The sequence below is a fragment of the Petaurus breviceps genome, unplaced genomic scaffold (assembly GCF_028583685.1).
Source record: "Petaurus breviceps papuanus isolate PSGF00001 unplaced genomic scaffold, PetGlider_PUasm1.0 189, whole genome shotgun sequence".
Lineage (NCBI taxonomy): Eukaryota > Metazoa > Chordata > Mammalia > Diprotodontia > Petauridae > Petaurus > Petaurus breviceps.
In genome coordinates this window covers 18,402,565-18,427,778 of record NW_027185809.1, presented here as the reverse complement: position 1 = coordinate 18,427,778, position 25,214 = coordinate 18,402,565, and the positions used below count along the sequence as shown (strand labels likewise).

Below are 25,214 nucleotides of genomic sequence, written 5' to 3'. Positions count from 1 at the left end.
TAACAATCTCTGTTATTTTAAAAGGCCTTCTAATGATGGTTACTTTGATCTCCTTGGGAATACATCCTAGTGTTGATGCCTGACTATTAAGTTCTTCTTTATGTTAATTCCTCATGTTGAAGCTAAAGCCCATTTCTTCTTGTCCCGTATTCTGTGGAGAAAGAAGACACAGTAATTTCTACATTATTGTCACCTGTGAGAATTTTCTTCTGTTGGTTAAATCTTCTTCCCTTTAATTTCTGGTTTGCTTGTTTTTCCTCCATGAATATCTTTGTAGCTCTCTCTGAACCCTCTCCAAGAGAAATTGTTAAATTTTATAGTAAATCACATTCCTTTCTAGTTCAACAATTAAATCCAACAAATTGTGCCAGTGTTAAATCTTTTTTATCTGATGAGGAGGATAAACCAAGATTTATTCTTTCCTATGCTAAAGAAAAGTCATCTTCCATCTTGGAATATGTTATTTAAAAGAAGTTGAAGTAGTAGAACTGCAGGAAGTACACTCTTGATGTTTTTGTACCATGTCGGATTCAGGTAATCAACCACATTACAAGATGCCTACCTGTTCATCACTGTTCCATTCAGCTCATTTATAATTGTGATAATCATTTATGTTTTGGCATACAGTGTTTAAAAGCAGCTTCTGTTTTAGAGAACGTTATCACTATGTTGGCACAATATCAAGATAAACCCAAACATCTCCTCCTGTTCTTTTTCAAAATATGTTTGATACTAAGCTTTTTCAGATTTATGTAAATAAATGAGAGGCAATATGCTGTGGTGGATAGAGTGTTTGGCTTAGAGTGAGGAAGACCTGGTTTCTAATCTTAGTTTTGACCTTGTAGCAAATATTAACTATGTGTTAGCTTGTGGCTCAGTCGACTTCTTAGGACTTATAGACTGTCAGATTTGTTGAGATTTTTGCCTATACAAATAACAAACCCAAGTTTCAGTTATCATGCCATTGTTTGTTGCCCTCCAAGTGGGGAAATCAAGTCAAGTTAAAATACTTTGGGATAATTCTCAATGAGTATTCTGTCTTTCCTAAGAACGGAATTTGTGGTGAAACTCACAAGGATGAAAGAGCAGTGGCAAGATGCTACCCAAAGGGCTCAGCAGAGGAGGATCACCATCAGCGAGAGGGTGAAAGAATGGCGACGCTTCAATGTTTCTCTACACAATGTGACCCACTTCCTCACTGATACTGACCATTTCCTGTCTGCAGTTAAGAGCCAAGATTCTTATAGTCTTTGCCAAATCAAAAGTCTTGTTCATGATCTCAAGGTATTGCTGATTGAATGGGTTTTAGGGGCATTGACAGGTTTGGGTTTTCAATTTAGAGTTTTTAAAATTCTTTCCATCTTCAGGTATTCCAGGGAACAAAGTAAGCTATGCTTAAACCATAAGAAAATGGATTTTTTTTAAAATTGAACCAAATACTTGTTGAAGCACTAGAATCTTTTCAAAGTCAACCCAGTATTTGGACTACAAAAGTCCAAATAAGGTCTTTTATTAATTAAAGAGATTCCTGACTAGTTAGATAGTTTCATAGAAACAAGTCAATAAGCATTTATTCAGTGCCTGCTATGTACCAGGCACTATGCTAACACAAAGAAAAGCAGGAAATAGTCTTCGTGCCCAAAGCAATTCCAGAATTTCACATATAAACACATTTTTAGACTTGTAATGTCTTCTACTTTCCAATATATATACCCTTTTGGGTGTTTTTCCCCCTTCTCCTCTATTTCAGGTAAATTACCCTAAGTTGTTCAACACAATTGACCTACACTGACTTTCTGGGTTAGGAGGTGGCTACCACTTAGACTAGAATAATCAGAGATCATTGACACCTCTGCTCTATGCCTGTGGCACCAACTCCATGAGTTTCTAATAACCCCTGAATTGAGGACCCTTCTAATTCCTTATCCTCTGATGACTATTTTTTTATTTCTCTGGATTTTTTCAAACTGCAATTGGGATTTTTTTTTTGTAAGCTCCTTGAGGCCAGGGACTGTCCTTCTTTTGTTTACTTTTGCAATCCCAGGGTTGACTGTAATGCCTGGCACCTGGCATTTTATGTTTGTTGCCTGACTACCTAATCTGCCTGGTTAGATCTTATGTTGAATTGAAGAGAATTTCTTCAAGGGGTATATACTTGGGAGTTTGCTCCCTACTTGGTCACATATATTAAATGATTAATTAATACAGTGAGGAAGTGTAATATTCACACACACTTGAGTCTTGTGCTTTCCTCATCTCCTATATGTTTGTGCTGTTAAAAATTAAGAAAACACAGGTACTCACTAAAACACACAAATTCTGAGCATAGCATTGATCTCAATGAGAGGTTCTCAAGCTTTTTAGTCTCAAGACTAAACTTATAACTCTTAAAAGCTATTGAGGAATTCCTCTACGTTCTTAGAAATTATCAAACACATAGCTTTTGTTTATGTGGGCTCTATCTATTGATATTTGTTATATTAGAAATAAAGCCTGATATATTCTTAAAATATTTATTAATTTAAAACAGCAATAAATCATAACATTTTAATAAAATATAACTCTACCAAAAAAAATTTAGTGAGAAGAGGTGCTTTGTTTTATATATATATTTTTTCAAATCTATTTAATATCTGGCTTAATAGAAGACAGTTATATTCTATCTAATTCTGCATTTAATCTGTTATTATAGATTATTTGGGTTGAAGCACATAAAAATTATTTTTTCATTGAAGATAGTTGAAAAAATGAAGAAATATTTTAATAAGAAAATAACATCTTAGTATTATCATGAAAATAGTTTTGATTTCATAGACCTCTTGAACTCAAGGACTCCAAGAGATCTGAGGACCACAATTGGAGATCCACTGATCTAAGCAAATTATTTTTCTTGCTTTTTAGAATAAAGAAATACTTCTTCAAAGACGGCAAACTACCTGTGCACTCACCTTAGAAGCAGGGAGAAAATTACTGACAGTAGTTGACCCAGAGATCAAGGATTCCATTGACAAAGAAATCAGAAAATTGCAGGATACCTGGAGGAATTGCCAACTTCAAGTAACCGAGATGAGTAAAGAATTCCAAAGTACTATAGAGGTAAACAATCCAATTATTTTACATTTTTTAATCTACAATATTCAAGTGCATTTTAGTTCCATTTTGCTCTGTGCTCTTAGGAGAGTCATACTTTAGATCAATGACTTCACAGGTGTGGTTTTTTATTCTATGAGTTCAGATTCTAACCCTCTCTCATTCGGTGTGACTTTTCCATAGGAGTTACACAAAGGAACTACCTAAATGTACTTGAGGCATTTCTCCTGTCTCTTTTGTTTCTTGAGGTGCCTTTTTATCTATTTGTCTATTGCCTCTGATTTTTGCTATATGACTGGCCCATCCTTTTTTTTTTCCCCAATCATATGGCTCTCAGAAATGTCTTTAATAACAACTTCATAAATGATTTCTGGTACAGTGTGGCAGCTTGGTTATGCCCATTTTCCACAGCTCTTTGGTATATTTGTCATTTTAATTTTTCCAAGATTGTGGTGTCCCATGATATAGCCTATAGAACCATTTGGAAAACTTAACAGTGCTTTGAATCCATTCTAATCTCAATTTTGGTCGTGCTATGTTCTTCTTTATTTATTTATTTATTTGTTTGTTTGCCTTTTAGAGGGCAATTGGGGTTAAGTAACTTGCCCAAGGTTACACGGCTAGTTTTTTTGTGTGGGTGTTAAGTGTCTGAGGCCAGAACCGAACTCAGATCCTCCTGACTCGGAGGCCGGCGCTTTACTCACTGCACCACCTAGCCATCCCAATGCTATGTTCTTCTAAGATAAACATACCACTTGTTTATCCAAGATTAATTTAAAGGAAGGGCTGCCCATTCAGATTTTGATAGCTGTATGTCACTATATGCTCATAAAAATATTTTTAATCTAACTTGTTTTTTCAATGTGAATGGTTAGAGAAGTCTTAATAATGACATTAATAGGGTAGTAGTTATATAATCTTTTAAGACTTGCAAAGTGCCTTATAAATGATCTCTCATTTAATTTTATTATGGATTTCACAAAGGAGGCTTTGTAGTGTTCTAAAGCTTGATGCCATCAGGTCAATGTCATTTGTGAATAGGAACATTGGGAGAACTTCAGTGTTAGTAGGACAGTTCGCTTTTTATTTGGTCCTTATATGAGAGGGATGCTTTCTAACAAAAATGCCTTTTGTGAATAATTATCACTCTGCGTAGTACCTTGCTTGATGTCAGGACTCAGCAAATTGATATTCAACAAAGTTATTTATTTAGTTGTGTCCATGATGGAATTTTACATGATCTCGATGCATGTATGAGAGATGTCTTGTCTGATGAGACAGAAGCTGTATTTTATACTCTACCAAAATAAATTCTTTCTTGAAATTAAGAAATAAAAGGGAATCTTATAACCTCTCTACTTTAGATAGTTGTATAACTATAAGGAAGTGGTATGTAACAGAAACATTCCATCAAAAGTCTCTTTGTTTTTGTCTCATTTTCGTCAAGGATATTCTCATTACATCATTCTTATAAAAAATTTTAGAGATTAAGAGGGCTGGATTAATAAATCTGAGAATAATCTGCAAAGAGACTGAGTCTATGGGAGCTAATAAGGGGGTCAGGGGAAATTATATTGTGAGAGAAGAGTGCCCAGAACAGAGCCTTGAAAAAGGACCTATATTTAATTTTCCTTTATGTACTCATAAGTACTCATACACATGGCATTAGGTATGTATATATTAAGCATCTATGTTGCCTAAAAATAACTAGTTTCCTTAGTTATGCTAGTTTTTCTCTTTTAAACTAGTGATAAGTAGTTTCTCTCTTTTACCTATGTCTATTTTTACTATTGGGACAGGTAGGTGGCCCATTGGAGAGAATTCCTGGCCTGGAATTAGGAAGATCTGAGTTCAAATTTGCTCTCAGATACTTACTAGCTGTGTGACTCTGCGCAAGTCACTTACCCTGTTTACCTCAGTTACCTCATCTATAAAATGAGCTGGAGAAGGAAATGGCAAATCACTCCTGCATCTCTACCAAGAAAACCTCAAATGGGGTCGAAGACAGTCAGAAATGACTGAAATAACTGAAGAACAATTTTTGCTATTACTTTGCCAAAAATCCTTATTAATAGTTCTACTTTTTTTCAGTTTACATGAAGTATAATTAATCCTGCTCCAGTTCCTCATTTTAACCCTGTGAATCCTTGTGTTTCAAGTGTATTTCTTATAAGTATCATATTATTGGATTCTGCTTTCTAATTCATTCTGGTACCCTCTTTCATTTTATGAATGAGTTAATGCCATGTATGTTCATGGTTACATTTTTAGTTTATATATTTATATACACACATTTTTTTCCTCTTCCCCTCTTCTTTTTGCAATGAAGAAGGATGTGAAGAAACAGAGTTGATCAGCATGTGAAATCATCATTTGAAATTCTCTGCCTCTATTCTTCTGCCCTTTCTCTCTCCACAAACCCAAGCCCCTTTCCTAGTTCTTATATTCATTCTCACTCTGTAATCCATTCTTAATGTATTTCCTGATCATTTTATTTGGTGGTGACTATTCTCTCCTTAACTTTGACTTTCCTGTCCCCTCTCATGATATTTGCCTATTGTCCAGTTGAGTTAATGTATTTTAGCACCAAACTCTATGTGTATTATCACTCTTCCTTTGCCCAATGCTGATAAAATGAAGCAGACATTTGCTTCCCCCACCCCACCTCCATGATTGTAGACTTCTTCAGCAGTGACTTTTGTAAAATAGTTTCTCTTCCTTCCTCAGTTTTTCTGTAGTATATTTATTTTGCTCTCTCTTTTATTTGTCCTGTCAAAACCAATAGAACAGAATAAAATCCTCTGTCCCTATGATCACTGAAGCCATTAAGATTCTGAAAGGACAATTGTTTCTTCTTCCCTGTTATAGCGTAAAGAAATTCTTTTTTTTTTTTTTTTGCTTTTTTGGAGGGCAATTGGAGTTAAGTAACTTGCCCAAGGTTATGTAAAGAAATTCTTCATCATTGCTTAGTACCTTCAAATTGGTTACATTATTTACCTTTCTAGTTTCTTCTTGAATCTTGTTTTTATGCTACAAAATTTCTAATAAGCTCTGACCTTTCCATTTGGAATGCTTAAGTCTCCTATTCTATTAAAGGTCTATTTTTTTACCCTATAGGTTACACTTTATTCTGTGGAATAAGTTCATCCTTGGTCTTGGTGACCCAAGACCTTTTGGCCTTTCTTCTATAATTACCAACTAGGAGCTGGCTCTTGCCCTGCCATGGCCTCCACCTAGGTCATTGGTGCTAAGACCCCCTGGGCTCTTTATTGACCCTGTCTGTTGCTTGTGGCTCCAACAGAAGTGACAGTCTCTTGGAGGGCCTTCCTATGGGAGAGAAGTAGGGTTGTGTTGGCACTGTGTCCCACCATGGCCCTATCCCTATCTTCTGCTATTGCTCTAGTAGGGCTGTATGGATGCTATGCTAGCTTTCTTTCATACTCTGGCTCCTGCAGAGATTGCCAGGCACTGACTTCAGGCCTCTTAGAAGGCCACAGCTGAGAAGTGCTAAGATCTATCATTTTATTTAGTCACCTGGGGGGGGGGTGGCATAGGGGGTTCCCTGCTGCTCTGACAAGCCAGGTTCTAGAGTAGAGGCTATGTTTCAGCCACAGAACCAGGCACATGACTTTCCTCAGCTCAAAATACCCATAAACTTCTTCCTTCTTTCCCTCCTTCCTTCCTTTTTCTCTTCCTTCGTTGCTTCTTTTTCTTTCTTCCTTCCTTCCTTTATTCCTTTCCCTTCCTTCCTTACTTCTTTCCTTCCTTCCTTTTCTATCATCACTATCTTAACCAGAAGTGTTCAACTAAGTAATTTTTCAAATATTACTTGAGTAAAGATTGAAATCAGTTTCTCTGACTGGTATAGAAATAGGAAAGCAATATTATTAAATAAAAAGAACATTGGATCTAGAGTTGGAAGACTTAAGTTCAAATCTGAGCTCTGCTACTTACTTCCTTTGTGACCTAAGGCAAACTATTTCCCTGCTCTGGGCCCATATCTGTAAAATGAAAGTGTTGGACCTGATGACCTCTGAGGCAGTTTTTATCTCTAAATCTATGGTCCTAAGTCCAGAACTCTTTCTCCTCTACCAAGAGTTCTTTACTGAGGATCTATGAACTTGTATTTTATAAAAAATGCTTTGGTAACTATATTTTCATATCATTAGTTTCATTTGTAGCAACATATAATATGTATACACACATATTTTTACATTTTTGCCAAGAAAACCTCAAATGGGGTCACAGAGTCAGATATTGTATTATTATGCATTTAGTATATGCATATATTATGCATTTAAAAACATTATTCTGAGTAAGGGGACCATAAGCGTCACTAGTCTGCCAGTGGGTCTGTGACATAAAAAATTCTTAGGAACTTCCGCCTTTATAACATAATTCCTTCCTTATTGCTACCCTCTGAGGACTGCCATATTTTTTTGAGTTCTTAATGTCTATTATAGTTTCTACATCTTTTCGCTTAGTTTTGATGGCCTCTGAGGTCCCTTCCAGCTCTAAATCTATGACACCTGGGTGTCAAGTTGCAAGCTATCACCTTTCAGAGCTCTCAGTGTACCTGTCTATAGCATGGTCTTGTTCTCTTTTCTATTTGGAAACCAGATAACTGAATCTCCTGGAAATGTATAAAAATAATTAAATAGGCTCTGAGTAAAGGGTATGGGGGTGGGGGGCTCCTATGATCAAAGTGCAAGTGGTAAGGCATAAAGACTCCTGATTCTGGAGTCAGAAGTTTTGTTGTTGTTCAGTCCTTTTTGCAATCATGTCTGACTCTTCATGCCGCCATTTGGGATTTTCTTGGCAAAGATACTGGAGCGGTTTGCTGTGTCCTTCTCTGGCTTATTTTACAGATGAGAAAACTTAGGTAAACAAGTTTAAGTGACTTGCCCCAGGGTCACACAACTAGTAAGTCGCTGAGAACAGATTTGAACTTAGAAAGAGGACTCTTGATGCTAAGAGGGGTGCTCTATCCATTGCACCACCTAGTACACCTCTAGAATCAGAAGACCTAAGTTCAAATTTTTCCTCTGTTAATGTTAGCTTAGACATAGCCCGTTAACCTCCCTGGGTCTCAGTTTCCTCAGCTGTGAAATGAGGAAGTTAGAATCTAAGATACCACTGAGCTCTAGCTCTATGAATCCATGCCATTGTTTTATTTGTTTGGTTTTGTTTGTTTTAATTCTGTTTAGTCTTTTTTTTGTTCACCGTTTGGTTTTCTTCTGTTTCTGATATTTAAATTTCCAGCTTTCTAAATTATAGATGAGAAATGTTTTTATTTAACTGGAGAGCCAACCCAAATTGTGTCAGCATTATACGATGTTACACTGAGCACATTACATTACTATGTGTCAGGAGACTCAGGAAAAGAAAAATATTCCCGTCAACTATCTGCTGCAATTCTATCATTATCAAATGTTTATGAACCAACTTGGGTGTCTTGTTCACTAAATCTTCTTTAAGACCCTCTCTCCGTGCTGATGTAACCTGTCCCTCCTCAAATTTTTCATAACACAATCTGAACCTCCCTCCCCAATACAATTATAACATTCTCTTTTGTATCATACATATGCCCCCTGTATACGTAGTATATTGCATATATTTTACATTGTAAAACTCTTTGTCATAACTTCCTTTGGATCTAGGTGGCCTGGCAGATAGGAGTTCTGGAATTGTCAGAAACATCTAATTTAAATCTTGGCTTCGACACTGGCTAGCTATGTGACCCTAGACAAGTCACAACCTTTCTCAGCCAGTTTCCTTATCTGAAAAATGGGAATAATAATAGCACCTCCCTCACAGAGTTGTTGTGAGGGTCAAATGAGACAACATAGTGAAAGTGTTTTGCAAACCTTAAAGTTATATATAAATGCTAGTTACCATCATTATTGCTGTTATTATTGTTTATATATCATATCCTTCTCCTTATAAATGCTAGTTATTATTATTATTATTATTATTATTAATTGTATCCTCTTCCTAACACCTTGCCTAATACCTTCTTATGCAAAAAAAATTAAATACATGTGAATAACCATCTTTGACAAAATCATTGGTAAATCAATCAATAAGCATTTATTAAGGACCAGTTGTACCCAATGTATATAATTCACAAATGGTCTTGGTTCCTTTCTTTAGGTTGTAATCTATTTAAAGTCAAGATTTGGGTTTCTGCTTGTTTTGTAAAACACATTTAATACCACCAGAGGAACACAGAATGAGTTCCCTTATTAACTAGGCTATTCACGATCTCTCCTTAACAATGTTTTTCAAACAGACCTGGGACATTTCTGAAAAGCAAATCCAGGAACTGGAAGGCCGGCTGCAGACCTTAAAGGCAAAAATTAAAGATTGTCTCCCAGAACCATACGAGGAGCTGTATAAAGAAAAGGAACTGATGAAGGTATTGAAATGGGAGTCATTTTACAGAGTAATACCTGAAACGTTCTCTACATCTCGGAGATGCTTGCTTCTGCCCTCCTGTTTTCTTTAGTCCAACTGACTTATTTTATTCTCATAAGAAATACTCACCTTCCTGTCTGACATGACATTCTGATCTCTGTAGAAATTGAAATCAATGCTTTGGGAGATTAATGTGTGCAAATGACATTTTTTTTTTTAAGAACAGAAATAAAATTTTGCTAACCCTGAGGATTCAATCATTTTGTTCAAGTAATCCCCAAAGCAAAAGAGGTCCCTAACTTATTCTGAAAGTTGTTCATTTATTAAAAAAAAAAAAAGCCTTGGCTTTAAAGTAAAATGAGAAAAGGGACATTTTAAAAAATGATTTTTCCCTCCAGAGGCCAGAATTTTTTTTTTCTATCAAACAAAGCACTATCACAAAACTGACCAGACTAGATTCACCTGACTTGGTATCTCAGTGTCAAAAACTCTAGGACAGATGGTTTTTTGACATGGGGACCAAGAAGGCTAATCATGTGGGTGGAAAAATGGACCAATTAGAATGGGGTTCCCTATCAGTCATTTGATATGCTGTGGATACTGAGAATAATTAAAAACATTCCTTCTATCCAGTTTCTCAATTAAAAGGGTTAGGAAACTATGTGAATGGCCCCTGACCAAACAATGACAAGAAAATAGGAACCCTTGGGGTGGCTAGGTGGCACAGTGAATAGAGCACTGACCCTGGAGTCAGGAGGACCTGAGTTCAAATGTGACCTCAGGCACTTGACTTTGGGCAAGTCACTTAACCCCAATTGCCCTCCAAAAAGGAAAAAAAAAGAAAATAGGGACCCTAACAGCTGTCACTCTTTGGATTTTTCTGGTTGAATATGGACATCAGTAAGAGAAAATTGGAAGGCATTTAGTTAGTAGTCCTTTTCCAGAAGAGCAATTTAACTTGGAATTTGAAGTTTTTACTTGTGATTTCACAGTCCCACAATTCCACAGCTTCCTATGCAACTGAGATAGGCAGCAGACCTAGAAATGGAAAGAATTGAATAGAGGACTTTGAATTTTACCTAGAACTTTATACTGTTAGGGTCCTGGGCAATGTAAAAGTCACAGCCTTTCTCCCTACCAAGATGATAAATTGAGTAAATTCAAGAATCTACATAGATGATCCAAAACGATTTTTGCTAATTACCAACCCATTTTCCTCCTATGGTGTTCCCCCACACCAAATATGTGGAGTGTTCATAGAATATAGTTTAGCCGATTATAAATGTTTGCTCAAAAAAATTCATTTAATTCATTACCAAACAAAAATGTTTTGGATCTTTGGATTATTCCAGCCATCGATCCATTCTTTTCATTAGCATGGATAGTGGAGTAAAATTCTTATATTTTTCTGATTATTTTTAAACTATTCGCCAAAATAAACCAATCATAAACATTTATTAAGTACCTCCCATGTGCCAGGCCCTGTGCTAAACTGTGAGGATACTAGGCAAAAGACAGCCCTTGCCCTCAAGGGGTATCTAATCTAATGGGAGAGTTTTGTTGTTATTGTTGAGTATGTCCTACCCTTCATGACCCTATTTGGGATTTTCTATGCAGATACTGGAGGGGTTAACTGAAGCAAACAGAGTTAAGTGTCTTGCTCAGGATCACACAGCTAGTCAGTGTCTAAGGCCAGATTTGAACTCAGGAAGATGAGTCTTCCTGACACTGTGCCCAGCACTCTATCTACTGTGCAACTAACTGCCCCAGTTGTAGTACCATGCCTTGATTAATGCGAGCAAGACCTAAGTAATAATTTTGGAATGGACCCTTTATGAAAAGGCCATGTGGCTGATCAGGCCATGTGTTGGGCTGAGACGGCACCACCAATGTCTCAGGTACAGCAATAGCAGTAGCAGTAGCAGCCAGCAACAGTCCCGATCTGGGTCAGAACTTTAGGTTATAAAGGGGGCCTTACGAAAGCAGTGATTGGTCAGTACCCACCTTGAAACTCCCCTGCCAGACCCAGAAGCCTGCCCACTTCTATGCAGGTGAGCTGACAGGGGAAAGGGCAGAGACCCAGTGGGGGAGGGCAGAGTCTGCTCACTTCCTTGGGGGAGAGGGGATTGTGGAGAAAACCAGGCACAACACAATGAGGGAGACTACATGCAAACAAATTCCTACAAAACCACGACCTAGTGAGCTGGCATAGATGGATATCTTAAAACATCTCTAAGCAGGTTGTGAACACCCCTATCTCCTGGGTAGAATTTGAACTATCTTTTTACTTAGACTTTTGCTCTCCCTAGGAAGTGATGCCAGTACTTTAGTACTGAGCTCATGACTTGTCCCCCATCTTCCTCACAAGGTTTAAAAAAGTGAGATCATACGTTAAAGTATTTGGGAAATAAGAGCTGCTAGATAAAAAGAGTTTTTATGGTTCTACTCCGAATGAAAGATGTAATTAAATGATCTCCATGCTATGGAAAAGCTTCCTAAACTGTTGATCTTTATTTGTTGTTGTTCAGACCTGTGATTTTCTTTACTTCTAGTAGGAATCCCCATAAGGAAACTTTCTAAAGCATTCTTTAATTTGTAATCTTAGGCAATCGCCTGGGACACTGAAAAGTTAAGTGACTGGCCCAATCCAACTACTATGTGTCTGATATAGGACTTGTGTATTGAAGACTACTATTAATTAAGCCAGGCTGCCATTCCCTTAATTGTGTGCAAATTCGTCTTGGTTAGATATAAATGAATGTTTGTTAAAACAGCTCTTTTGCTTTGGCAAACCAACAGCTTTCTCTTTACTGGTTTAAATAAAACTGTTGTTTTCTTTAAGATTTCAGTAGATGGATATGAATCCAGCTCTATGAAATGTGAAAAAACAGACCTTGGGTGTTTTGACCAGTTTAGTTTATCTAGTTTGGAACAATTTGTCTTAATTATTTCATATAAAAACAAAACCTTCCTTCAACAAACATTGTGTTCTTATAGGACTCTAGATTTGGAGTCATTTAAACACTGAGTTCAAATACTGTCTTACTAGTATTGTGCCTGGTTTTAAACTTTTTACTGTGCTGGTCCTTCCCCTCCTCCTGAGCACTGGGAAGGTGGGGAGGTTGAGCCCTCTTCGGGAATACCTCCCCTCTGATCAAAGAAGCAGGCAGGCTAGATCTCTGGCCTGACCAATTAAAGCCAATTTAGTGTGGAGCTTTGAGATGGGCAGATTCAAAGCTCACTTTCAAAAGGTCCACCAAAATTCTCCCTGTTGTTGTAATAATTTGAAATTTTTAATTTGGGAAATTTACAATTTCTTTACAAAATATCTTTGCAAATTCTGAGAATTAGTCATTAAGAAATTGGAAATAGGATATTGGGATTGATTAAAAAAAGAAGTTTTTTTTCTATCTCAGCTTGACTTGTTCCTTGAATTTGAAAAAGGAAAATTTAATAGCATTTGTGAAACACTTGATTATAAAATACAATGACTGGCATATGTTGGTATCTCTCTAACTTTGAATCCATGCCAGAATTGATAAAGTCAATTAATGCATAAGTCATCTGATATTCATTTTTATTTTGTTGCCTTCTTTCTGAGACTGTATTATGTTTCTAAAAGTCTATTTAGCTAAGTGAACTTAAACCTTTTTGAAGTAGTAATAGTATTATAGGTATTTTTTTTTATCTGAATTTTGTATTGCATGTGTATTGGGTTTTTATGTTATAAAATCTGTTAATTTAAACTTATACTTGGGTTACAAACAGGCAATAATAATGTTGATATTTCATTTAAAATTTTGTCTAAATTATGTAATTTGGAAAAATTATTAACTGATGTTAAAAATAATTTTTTTTATTACTATTCTGAAGCTGTTGAGTCATCTAAGGATATAGATATATATGTTAACTTGGATGTATGAATATACAATGTCTTGGGAAATTTATATTAGGAGCATTTTTACACCAAATTAGTTTTAGGAAATTTCCATATTTGAAGGTTTATTTTATAATTATTATGTTTGTCAAACTTAAGTGAAACCTTTCTTAGATGTGAGGTTTGTGTAAATGGTTATGGGATGAACAATTTTCTGTGCAAAACAATTTGGAAATTACTAAATTAAGATCACCAGATTGGTAATTACTTGATTTTGGTTTGAAGTTTAAATTTAGGTACATCATAATTGTTTCTGATATTGTTACTGGTAAGCATTGGTATTATGAATGTTATAATAGAAGCAGTTTCTTATACTCTAAATGCTGTTAAATTAAGAATTATACTGTCAGAGGAACAAGAAAATGATAGTGGATGAAGTACTCTGACCATGTCAGAGTATCAGTTATGATATTCTGAAATGTTGTAATTTAAGAAATCATACACTTTTAAGTTTTTCTTTTTAAGTTTCAATTCATAAATCAAGTATTTACAATAGCATGCTTGGGAAAAAACTACTTATTGGTAATTATGTGAAGAAAAGACCCTGTGAATCCCCTTCTAAGTTTTGTAAAACCTACAGATCTCCCCCAAATGATTTTGGGTCCCAGCTGTTTAAGGGGAGGGAATGATCAGGTGCTTGAAATGATGGGGTATTTGGGTACCTGATATTTAGGTTAATCAGAGTTACTTTAGTTGAGAGAAAAGATAGATACCATGTTAACACCAGGTTAATTCAAACTGTCTTTAAAGTTTATGAAAAGTTGAACAAAGCAGAAAAGGTTAGTGGACAAATGGGGTTCATCCAGTCCCTCCTGTTTCTAGATAGTTGATATCAGCTTTAGAAGTATGTTGAGAGAGCATGAGGAAGTTTTGGGAAGGCAGAAAGATTTGTAATTTGAGTTTGTAATTAATAGCTCAATCAAATTTTAGATGGCCCTATCTGAAGGACACTAGTCCATAATTTTTTTGCTATTTAATAATTTGAGGGACTGTAAATTTTACTATTCTTCTAAGCCTTGATTACAGGAATCGTTATAAAAGCCAATAATGGGATGGCAGAGGCTGCAGGCTACAAATTGTTCAAGGTGGATGTCTGTGCTTGGAAAAGTTTGGGGACAACCTCAGACACTGCCGAGGTGGGATCTCTCTGACTTTCCCAGTTGTGCCTTTTCTTTCTGAAAAGAAAACCTCCCACCTATTTATGCCTAAGCCTTGCTTTCATCACCTGGTGACTACCTTAATGACTATCAGAGATGACTCATGCCTGCAATCAAACAAGGCTAAGGAAGTTTTCCTTTTGGCAAGGGTTGTGATATTGTCCCTCTTTTATTCTATAGCAAATTCACTGAGAAGTAATATTCAGGGCCAAATAAATGAATAAATATAGATAAAATCCTTCAAAGAAGAAGATGGATTAGTAATAAGGCAAAAAAAAAAAGTAATGAAATAGATGCCTGATTAGGATGTGAAGTTTGAGGAGAGCAACAGGTTCAGGCTATATGACATCTAGGATTAAAAACAGATGTATAAAACTGGCTTTAAAAATTTCCTATTATGTGAATTCGTGATTTGAGCATGTTTGAGAACAAGATCAGAGGTATGGATTTTGGATTTTAGCACAAGGATTGTATAAGATAGTGGTAAGGGTGAAGCTAATGTTAATTTGTTAATGCATCTGTCTGATAATTTTACAAAGGGCAGATAAAATCAATTTAAAAAAAAAGGTTTTTTTGTATTTTAAAGGATTCCTATAACAGGTACAGGATTTAGGAAATTTTTTTTACTCTTCCCTTCCATTGATCTGTAAGCAGGCATTTTAGCATAACTTTTACCCTTCCCTTTTCTAATTAATACATGGGGGGGGGGGGGTTCAGCCTAGGGTAAAATCCCTGCCCCATTCTTCCCTGGCCCCCTCTCCCCCCAACAGGATAGTCCTCATTTCCACCAATTCTGGGTTCCCTGTACCTCAGCCTAGGAAAAACTGGAGGGAAAATTCAAATACACACTGACCAATCACTGATTGTAGTTTCATTTTATGTAACCTGACTATTGTAATCTCTTTAAAAACTGGCATAGTGTTCATGCCAATTTACTGTCTGATTTGGGTATGTGACTCTGGCAGTCCCTCGGTATTAAAATCCACTTCCAATTTTAATCTCGGGGATCTTCTGTCTCACTCCATTATGCTAGTTTCAAAATATGGCACTAATCTTAAGTAATTGTACTAATTTATATTAAGTCAAAATTATCTGGTCACCTCTAGATCTGAACTGGAGAAGCAAAACTCTTTTTTAGATTCTGTAACCACATGAGGCATCTGGGATTTAAAAGTGTTGCTTAAATGAAATAGGTCACTGGGATACAAGGAATTGTATGTTAATTATGGTTCTTATATAGTTTGTATGTAAGTTTTCTAGTGGGACGGGCTTCTGGATCAGGCAGGGGAGTTTCAAGGTGTGTACTGACCAATCACTGCTTTCATAAGGCCCCCTTTATAAGCTAAGGTTCTGCCCCAGATCGGGGCTGTTGCTGGCTATTGCTATTGCTATACCTGAGACATGGGTGGTGCTGGCTCAGCCCAACATGTGTCCTCATCAGCCACATGGCCTTTTCATAAAGGGTCCATTCCAAAATTATTACTTGGGTCTTGCTCGCATTAATCAAGGCATGGTACTACACTAGCAGTGTGACCCTGGGCAAGTCATTGAATCTTTCTCAACCTGTTTCCTCATCTATAAAACGGTTGTGAGGACCAAAGAAATAATATTTGTAAAGGACTTTGTACCTTAATACCCATATAACTGCCTTATTCACAATCTCTATTTTTCTCCAGACCAGTTAAGGACAAATGTTGAGTAATTGGTTTCTTTTCCATTATGAACTTTGATACTATTTCTTTCCAAAATTAATGAAAACCAACAGATCCCCTCTTAAAATAAGGGGATCTAGTAATCTCTTCTCCTGTAATAACCAGTGGCAACAGTATATCTCCGGAATTTTGAAGAAAGGAAGTCACACTTTCTGATGAAATTCCTGCAGTGTGACAAAGGTCAAAAACAATGTTTTAATCATACAAAACTTTAAAGATGTTATTTTCTGTAATAACACTAAACCAGCGCTTGACTTTTATGTTGCGCTAGAGGCAGTGTAAAAGCCCCAAGTTTCCCACATCTATTCAAGAAGGATTAAAACCTCAGAGAAAGGAGAAATTTCAGTAGAGAAGGTATAAAAAAGACTGGACAACTGGAAATCAAAGCTCCAGCCATGACCAAATTCCTCAGTGGTAAACTCCCTTCCCCTTTCCTGATTTCCCCTCCCCCAAATCCAATCAAAGGATTAGCCTACTAGTTTGGCAACAACTGTCCTTTTGACTGAAGGCTTTTCCCACTTCCTCCTCCTCCCCTTCCTCTCTTGTGTTTAAATGCAGGAACTGGAGAACACCTTGGCAAACTGGGCTCAGACCTTGAAGGAACTTAATATCATGAAGGCAGACATAACCAGGTACATTCTTGTGGAAGATGTGATGGTTTTGAAGGAGCAAATAGACCATTTGCACAGACAATGGGAGGAGCTCTGTTCACGAGTAAGTCTTTTCACTCTGGGACATGCCTGTTTAGGGGGTTATTGAAATGTCTCCTAAAGTCAGACCTAGTGGAAAGAAGCTTGATTTCTTTGTATCTGGAGGGTATTTCAGGAAAAGAATAGGCAGGCTGTTGTTTCTTAAGAGGGGAGCTACACAGTTCAAAGTTGAACCTTTGTTTAGAAGGCATCAGGCTGTAGCTTTGCTCACTCTTAATGATCTAAAGAAAATTGCTTGAAGAAAATTCGCCATGCCCGGGTGGGAAGCCACGGGTACTTGATTGCTCTCTGTTGAAGAGATAAAAAGGAAAAATGTGGAAAATTTATAACGGGTGTAATAAGGGAAGAGGGGGTCTTTTTCTCCAGTTCACTTTTTTTTCTCTTTTTAAAGCAATTGGGGTTAAGTAACTTGCTCAAGATTACACAGCCAGTTATTTCTAGGTGTGGTACTAAGTATCAGAGCCCGGATTCAATCCCACGTCTCCGACTCGGGAGCCCGTGCTCTTACTCACTTCACCTGGCTGCTCCCTCCAGTTCACTTTGATAGGAGAGTCCAGACTGATTCCCTAGAACAGAGAAAATGAGTTTAACTCAGGGCGATGAAGTCACTTGGAAAATTTTGAATTCATTTGTGACCCTCTGATGTAAATTTAAATAAATTTCTTTAAAGAAGAAATGTCTAGGGGCGGCCAGGTGGCTCAGCGAGCGGCTCCAGTGTTGGGATGACCTGGATCAAATCCCCGGGCTCAGAAGCTTAGCACCACACCCAGAAATAACTGGCCATGTAACCTTGAGCAAGTTACTTAAACCCGATTGCTTAAAAAAAAAATTGTAAAAAAAAAAAAAAAGAAATGTCAAAAGCTGTCTTTTATACATCTGAGTGCCTAACCTCTACTTACTAATGAGATCCCTGAGGTTATTAGCATATTGCCTGTTTGTTATTAAGTCAGATTTGGAAGGAATTAAAGGAACCAAATATACTTAAAGATTTTAGTAGAAGAACTATGGACAGTTGTAAGTATATTAATGTAATAAAAAAAAAAACCTCTTCTCTTACATGTTTTGTGGATTAGGCAAATAGTGTTTAAATGTAAAAATTATTTTGTCTAAATTTCTGTAATAGAAGAAAAAAAATTATTTTAACCTGGGAAGACCACATACAAATGATGGGGGACGGGATCCCAATAGATTCAGCAGGATTTCTGATCTTATCTAAGACCAGAAAACCTGCAATATAGTCTGGAAAGAATTCAAGGTCTCAGGCTTAATTGGAGTGAGAGTTGTAGAAGTTTATTGAAGCGGGCAAGAGTCCTTTAGGGGACCCGCAAGTGAGAGGGGTACAGGCTTTTACCTTTAAAGGGTAGGCCTGCCATCGTCAGGGCTGATCTGATGGGAGGGGCCTCAGTGCATAGACAAAGGTCAGAGCTGACCAAGAGGAGCATGTGAAGAGATGGTTAGATAAGATTTGGGCCAGGTTGAAGGAGACAAAAGGCAAGGACAAAGGAGGGAGTGAGCCAGGCCTGGGAAGAAATCAAGAGATTAAGTAAGAACAAAGGGGTCACAGGGTGCTGCCTAGGTGGAGTGTGGGATAGGGAGAAGGGGCAGAGCTCTAGGATGGGAAAGGACATATTGCAGTTACAACTGAACAGACTGGTTTTTCAAGTTGGTTTCACAAATTGATCTAGATCCCAGGTACCCCATCACTAAAATCATAAAATGTTGTCAGTTCCTTGTTTTGCTTTGAAAACTAATCTCAATAATGGAGACTGATTTGGGGTTTGGACATTTCAGTGGAACTCAGTTTTGAGTGTATTTAAAAAGAAAATATTTTTTAAATCTGTAAAGATTATTTTTAAAATGGTCGCCCTTTTCGGGGAAGAGGAAATCTGGAAACTAGGTGACCTAATGCTGCTAATAGTAAAATTAATGGAATCAATATACCACAATTGAACAGATGTGTTCAGTGAATGGTTCTCTGATTCATCCTATGCAAAATACAAAGATTTATAGCCAGAAAGTCATTGCTAAATTTATGCACTCAAGATCCTGGAATAAATGCCATATCTTTTAGGAATGAAATTTCTAGCAGTCTTTTTATGATTTTCTTTACATCTAAGCTTACCTCCACTAATAAGGCAGCAGAGTGGGACTTTGTAAAGTCTTGTGCGTCATTATTTTAAATTACCATTGCTTTTTCAGTACTTAAAGCCTTTAAAGCCCTTAATAATCTTACTCCAACTTATTTAACTGATTCCATATTACTCTCCTTCACTGACCTTAAGGTTCCCAGTCAAACCAACCTACTTGCTTTACCTACAGCAAAACATTTCATCATCTCCCATCTCCATGCCTAGTTTCTGTGTACATTTTCTCCCCTTTCTTCCCTCTAGCCTCCAAGGGCGAATAGCATTTTACATTATTTTTGTCTCCAGAGTTGTAGGAATTTAGCAAACACTTTTTGAAATTAATACCTATGCATCAGATAATGTGTACTAGCTGCCCAGCCCAAAAGCTGTGTCGCACAAAGGTCATTTTATCAGTCTTTGATGATAAATACATTAATTTATTTGATCTCTTTAAATTTGGACCTGCCTCTAGAAAGCTATAGAGTGTGTAACTATTTCAGTTTTATAGAAATGGAATTTCCACTCTTCTGGTGTCACATTATTACCCTGATTAGAAGGTGGATTTTCATACACTTAATTTTTCTGTTCAGACTAACATTCTCAGGAAGTTGCTGTAAAAACCTTTATTCGTTTTGAACTATGTCCCATAGGTGACTTGAACTCAATATGTCTGAAACAGAACTTGTTATCCCCCCCCCCACATCCTCTTTTTGTTTTCTGTTGAACTTCCCTATTCATCAAAGGTATTGTTCACCATTCACAATCTTGGTGCCACACTCAACTCTCTGCTTTCCTTAAATATGTTGCCAAATCTTGTCCTTTCTACTTTCATGGTAGTATAAAACTCCTACTCTTCACAAATACACACCATTCCAGTTTAGGCCCATAACACCTTTACTATTGCATTAGACTCCTAATTGGTCTTTCCTGCCTCAAGTGTCTCAACTCCCAATCCATCTTCCCTTCAGCTGTCAAAGGGATATTCCTTTAAAGTGAAACTCTGACTATGTTACCACCAGCAGCACTCCCCCCCCCACACACACACACTCTGAATAAACTCTTATTACTTCCTACTATATATAGGATTAAATGAAAGGTTCTCTGTTTGGCATTTTAAGCTCTTTATAACCAGACCCCTTCCTACTTCTCCAGTCTCCCTACACTTTGCTACCCTTGGTGCACTTAAAATTCACCAACACTAAACTACTTTCTGTTCTTCATATAGGACATCCATCTCCTCGATACTCTATCTCTACCTTTGAACTGACTGTCCCCTCCATGACTCTAAAGCTTTACTTCCTCACCTTAGTTTCCCCAAATTCTTGCAAGTCTCAGCTCAAATATCATTTGTCTTTTCTTGGTCCCCCTAGTTACTAGTTCCTTCCCAATGACACTACCTTCTGTCTATTCTTTAAGTTTACAGAACTGCAAGTATATATTAAGTGAGCTCCTGGAGGGCTGGGACTGGTTTTTTTCCCCTTTAATTGTATTTCCACCTTAACTCATCATAAAGAATTTAGTAAATGTTTTTGATTAATTAATGGATGAGCAAATAGTTTTTTATAGCTTCCTTAGACCTTTGGAATATTTACTAAATTGAAAACTAAATTTCTGCATACAACAGACTCATTTGAAAATTTAGTCTCTTGACTAAAATTTTGTGTGCCCTTCAGTACTTAAGGGGCAGCTAGGTGGAACAATGGATGTAGTGCTGGGTCTAAAGTCAGAGTCTTCCTGAGTTCAAATGTGACTTCAAAAACTTACTATCTATATGACACTGGGCAAGTTGCTTAACCATGTTGGCCTCAGTTTCTTCTTCTGTAAAAATGACCGGGAGAAGAACATGGCAAACTACTCCAGTGTCTTTGCCAAGAAAACCCCAAATGCAGTCATGAAGAGTCAGACACTGAACAAAAACAAAAATTTGTTAGGAAGTTTTTCCATTCATCAAGCATAGGTTTGCCTCTTTGAAACCACTGGGTTCTGAATCCTGGTGCCAAACAGAAGAAGTCTAATCCCTCCTCTAAATGATGATCTTTCAAAAATACAAGTCTGAGGAAAGACAATAAAATTTGTTTTTGGAAAAAATCTTTATGGAATCATTCAAATGGAAAGAGAAGTAGGAGTATATAATTTGACCAGACACGAAGCAAATGAGAGTAGACAGTCTTAGTGGAGATTTAGAGGGAGACACTAAAAAGTTATGCTTTGTGCTGAAATTCAATTAAATGCAAATAGTTAATGATTTGAATTAATTGTATTGATATTTTGTGTTAAGTTTTTAATAAAACATCTGAATTTTAAAAGGAGGGAATGCCTTAAATATTAACATACTTTCTTGAGAAATAAGATCTCAGGGAGCTTAAAATCTCTAGACTCTAAGACCACTTCATGGAGGAAGGTAGAAAAGAGGTGAAGGAGAGGGTGTGTCAAAAGTTTTCAATTACAACTAGGGAACTAAAGGGGAGAGGGCAGTTTTAGGTGGGGAGGGTATGAAATTCAGTTTTAGTCTCATTGAATTATGGGATGAGGAGGACACATATAGTGCATAATATTTTTATGATATAAATAACAGAACGTATCATTTGGCCTATCCTTTTCTGGTATCTTTGCATAAGAAATCTGGGCTGGATCTTAAAATATCAAATAGGTCTGGCCATTGCCAGGGTAGGGACGTGGGCCTTATGACCTAAAGTTGAGGGTCCCTATTTAGATCTCAGGAGTAAGGGACAGCAAAAGGAGGGAATTTGACCAGTACTTAATATATGCTATTTACCTTTTCATTATCTGCCAGGACTGTATTTATTCATTCATTTGTTTATTTTGCAGGTAATAGGGATAAGTGACTAGTCCAGGGTCACAGAGTATTAAGTGTCTCAGGTCGAATTTCAACCCAGGTCCTCCTGACTTCAGTTCCCATCCTCTATCCACTGCCTTACCTAGCTGCCCCCTTTCCCCACTGTATTTATGATAAGAAAATGCAAATTGTTTACTGAGCTGAAGTGATTCTTTTCACCAAATTTTTCAGAGAGAGCATTAACCTAATTTTCTGGTGTTTTAAAAGGGAAAATACAGGCCTTAGGCCTACAGGGATAATTTTTTGGGTGGTAGTTGTTGCTCATGTTTATTGTTATCTCATCCTCTGTAAGTCTTACAAACCATTGAGTTATTCGCCTAACCACCTTTTAAAGAAATAGATATCTTTCTTTTCTTGGTCATAACTTTTATTTGAATGTTGTTGGTTATCTGGCTTCATTTTGAGTAACTTACTGTCCAACAACATATTTTCATTTTCAGGTTTCACTGCGTAAACAAGAAATTGAAGAGAGACTAAATTCCTGGATTGTGTTCAATGAAAAGAATAAAGACTTATGTGCATGGCTGGTTCAGATGGAAAACAAAGTTCTACAGACAGCAGACATTAGTATTGAAGAAATGATTGAAAGATTACAGAAGGTAAAGTAGGAAGCAAATTTCGATGATGGGATTTTAACTTTTCTGGAGAATATCTTTGAAGACCAGGCAAAGTCAAACATTTATTAAGGGCCTACTTTTATTATTATTATATAATATATTATATATATTATATTATGTATTATATTAAATACCTCCAGGTACTGTGCTAAGGCCAGTGTGTCTAATGGGAAAAAGAATGTGCAAATAACTTTTTACAAGCACTAGCATTACAGGGGTGGGATGGGGGGAGTTACAAGGAATGTGGAAAGATTTACAGAAGGTGAGAGAAGAAAGAAATCAGAAAACATGTAATCTTTTGAATTGGGAGACTAAACCCAAATAATTTCTAGAGATACATTTTTTTCAACTTTTCTTTTTTTTAATTAATTTGTTTCCTTTTAGTTTACAGTATTCAATTCCACAATTCCTTGAGTTTCACATTTTGTCCCCCTCCCTTCTCTCCCCCCCCATGGCAGCATATAGTCAAGTATAGGATCTGTAAATACTTTCACATTATATATTAGTCAGGTTATAAAGACAGATTGTATCAGCTGGAATGAAAAATGGTAAAGAGGACATAAAACCAAATAAGAGAAGGAAAAAGATCAGGTATTTTGCTTCCACCTGGATATAAACTCAGTTCTTTCTAGTTCTTTCTCTGGATGCTCATATTTCTCTCCATCATGAGTCTTTTGGGATTGACTTAGATCACTGCATTGCTGAGAAGAGTCCAGTCTATCAAAGTTGGTGATCACACATACATTGTATCTGTAATTGTGTACAAATTTCTCCTGGTTCTACTCTTCTCACTCAGCATCAGTTTGTATAAGCCTCTCCAGGTAAATATGAAGACCATCTGCTCCTCGTTTCTTATAGCACAATAGTATTCCATAACATGCATATACCACAACTTGTTCATCCATTCCCCAATTGATGGGCACCCCCTTAATTTCCAATTCTTTGCCACCACAAAAAGAGCTTCTATAAACATTTTTGTACATATGGGTCTTCCTCCCACTTCTATGATCTCTTTGGGATATAACCCTAGGAGTGGTATTGTTGGATCAAAGGGTATGAAAGTATTTATAGCCCTTTGGACATAATTCCAGATTGCTCTCCAGAAAGGCTGGATCAGTTCACAACTCCACCGGCAATGCATTAGTGTTCCGACTTGCCCACATCCTCTCCAGCATTTGTCATTTTCCTGTTTTCTCATCTTAGCCAATCTGACTGGTGAGATGTGGTACCTCAGAGTAGAGATACATTTTCAGTTAGGTGATAGTAGATTAAACAAAAACTGGGAAATAATTTCCTTAATTTTAGAGAGACAGCTAAGTTGCATGAAGATAATTTCACTGGGAAAGACTAGCATCATCTGTGTATTTATTTATTTTGGCTAGAGGGGCCATATGTACATGGGCAAGTCAGCTTTGTCTGTATTGGTAACAGATGATCTTGAAACCAAGGAATCCAGGGGATAAAACAGTCCCTTAGGATTTTAGGATCATAGATCTAAAGTTGGAAAGAACCTTAGAGGTCATCTAATCCACCCCTCTCTTTTTGCAGACAAGGAAGATGAGGCCCAGAAAAAATAGGTGACATCTACACAGTTAAAAATATATAAGAGTCAGAGCCAGTATTCATAATGAAATCTCTGAGTTCAATGCTCTTTCATTGTATTGCATTGTTCAAGTTAATAAAATGGTTTTGAGCCATTTGTAGAGTTCTGGAAGGTCAGAATTAGAAGTGAAAGACCACTTGAACTTGGAAATGATGGGGTTACATTCCTACTCAGTGCCTCTCAGTCAAGCCTTCAATCATATCTGACATAGGTTTTGAATTGATTTAGCTAAAATGTACATTTTGATTTGGTTGTACTCAGTAGTCGATTCAGTAAACATTTAATAAGTGCCTCCTACAAGCAAGACATTTTTCTAGCTCCCAGGGATTTAAAGACAAAAGAAAAGAAAGAATTAATGGGTGAAAAAAAGCATTTATTAAGCACTTACTCTAGGCAAAGCACCTTGCTAACATGTAAAGATGTAATGAGAAAAGTAAGGCAAGTACCCTTATCAAGGAGCTCACATTCTAGTAGGTCCTTAAGTATTTTATGTCATTGGCCCCTCTGTCAGTTTATGAACCTTTTTTCAGAGCATCTTTAATATTATTAAATCACTCAATATAATTATTATCATCAATGTTAAATATTAATATTATGTGTTCATATTAATTATTTCAAATTAATTTTTAATTCCTAAAATACATATAATTACAATGGAAACCAATTATATTGGAATACAACTAACTATTAAAAAAATAAGTCATGTATGTTCTTTGTTAACACATCAAATAACAAGATATATTTAAAATAAATGGTCTAATATTGACAGCAATGAGTGTAAAAATTAGGAGATATGCAACAGTTTAATGTGATATGATATATCTTTGATATCTATTGGTGACAAAATCACAGGTACTCCGTGTTTCCCCGATGATAAGACCTATCCCGAAAATAAGCCCTCCCCTTACTGTGTAAGATTCCTCTAAAATAAGCCCTCCCCCGAAAATAAGCCCTATTGAGATTGCTACTGTAGTGAAGGTGATCCCCT

The 25,214-nt window shown here is 36.6% G+C and overlaps 1 protein-coding gene across 1 annotated transcript in view; it reads left to right on the top strand.

Moving 5' to 3' along the window:
- The window catches only part of SYNE2 (spectrin repeat containing nuclear envelope protein 2), a 493,787-nt gene that overhangs the window by 419,854 nt on the left and 48,719 nt on the right, over positions 1 to 25,214 (top strand). The window contains exons 98-102 of the mRNA XM_069091728.1: positions 1,050 to 1,284; positions 2,902 to 3,096; positions 9,383 to 9,508; positions 16,872 to 17,027; positions 22,447 to 22,605. Of these exons, the coding sequence (XP_068947829.1) occupies positions 1,050 to 1,284; positions 2,902 to 3,096; positions 9,383 to 9,508; positions 16,872 to 17,027; positions 22,447 to 22,605 (871 nt within the window). The remainder of the gene's footprint in view (positions 1 to 1,049; positions 1,285 to 2,901; positions 3,097 to 9,382; positions 9,509 to 16,871; positions 17,028 to 22,446; positions 22,606 to 25,214) is intronic.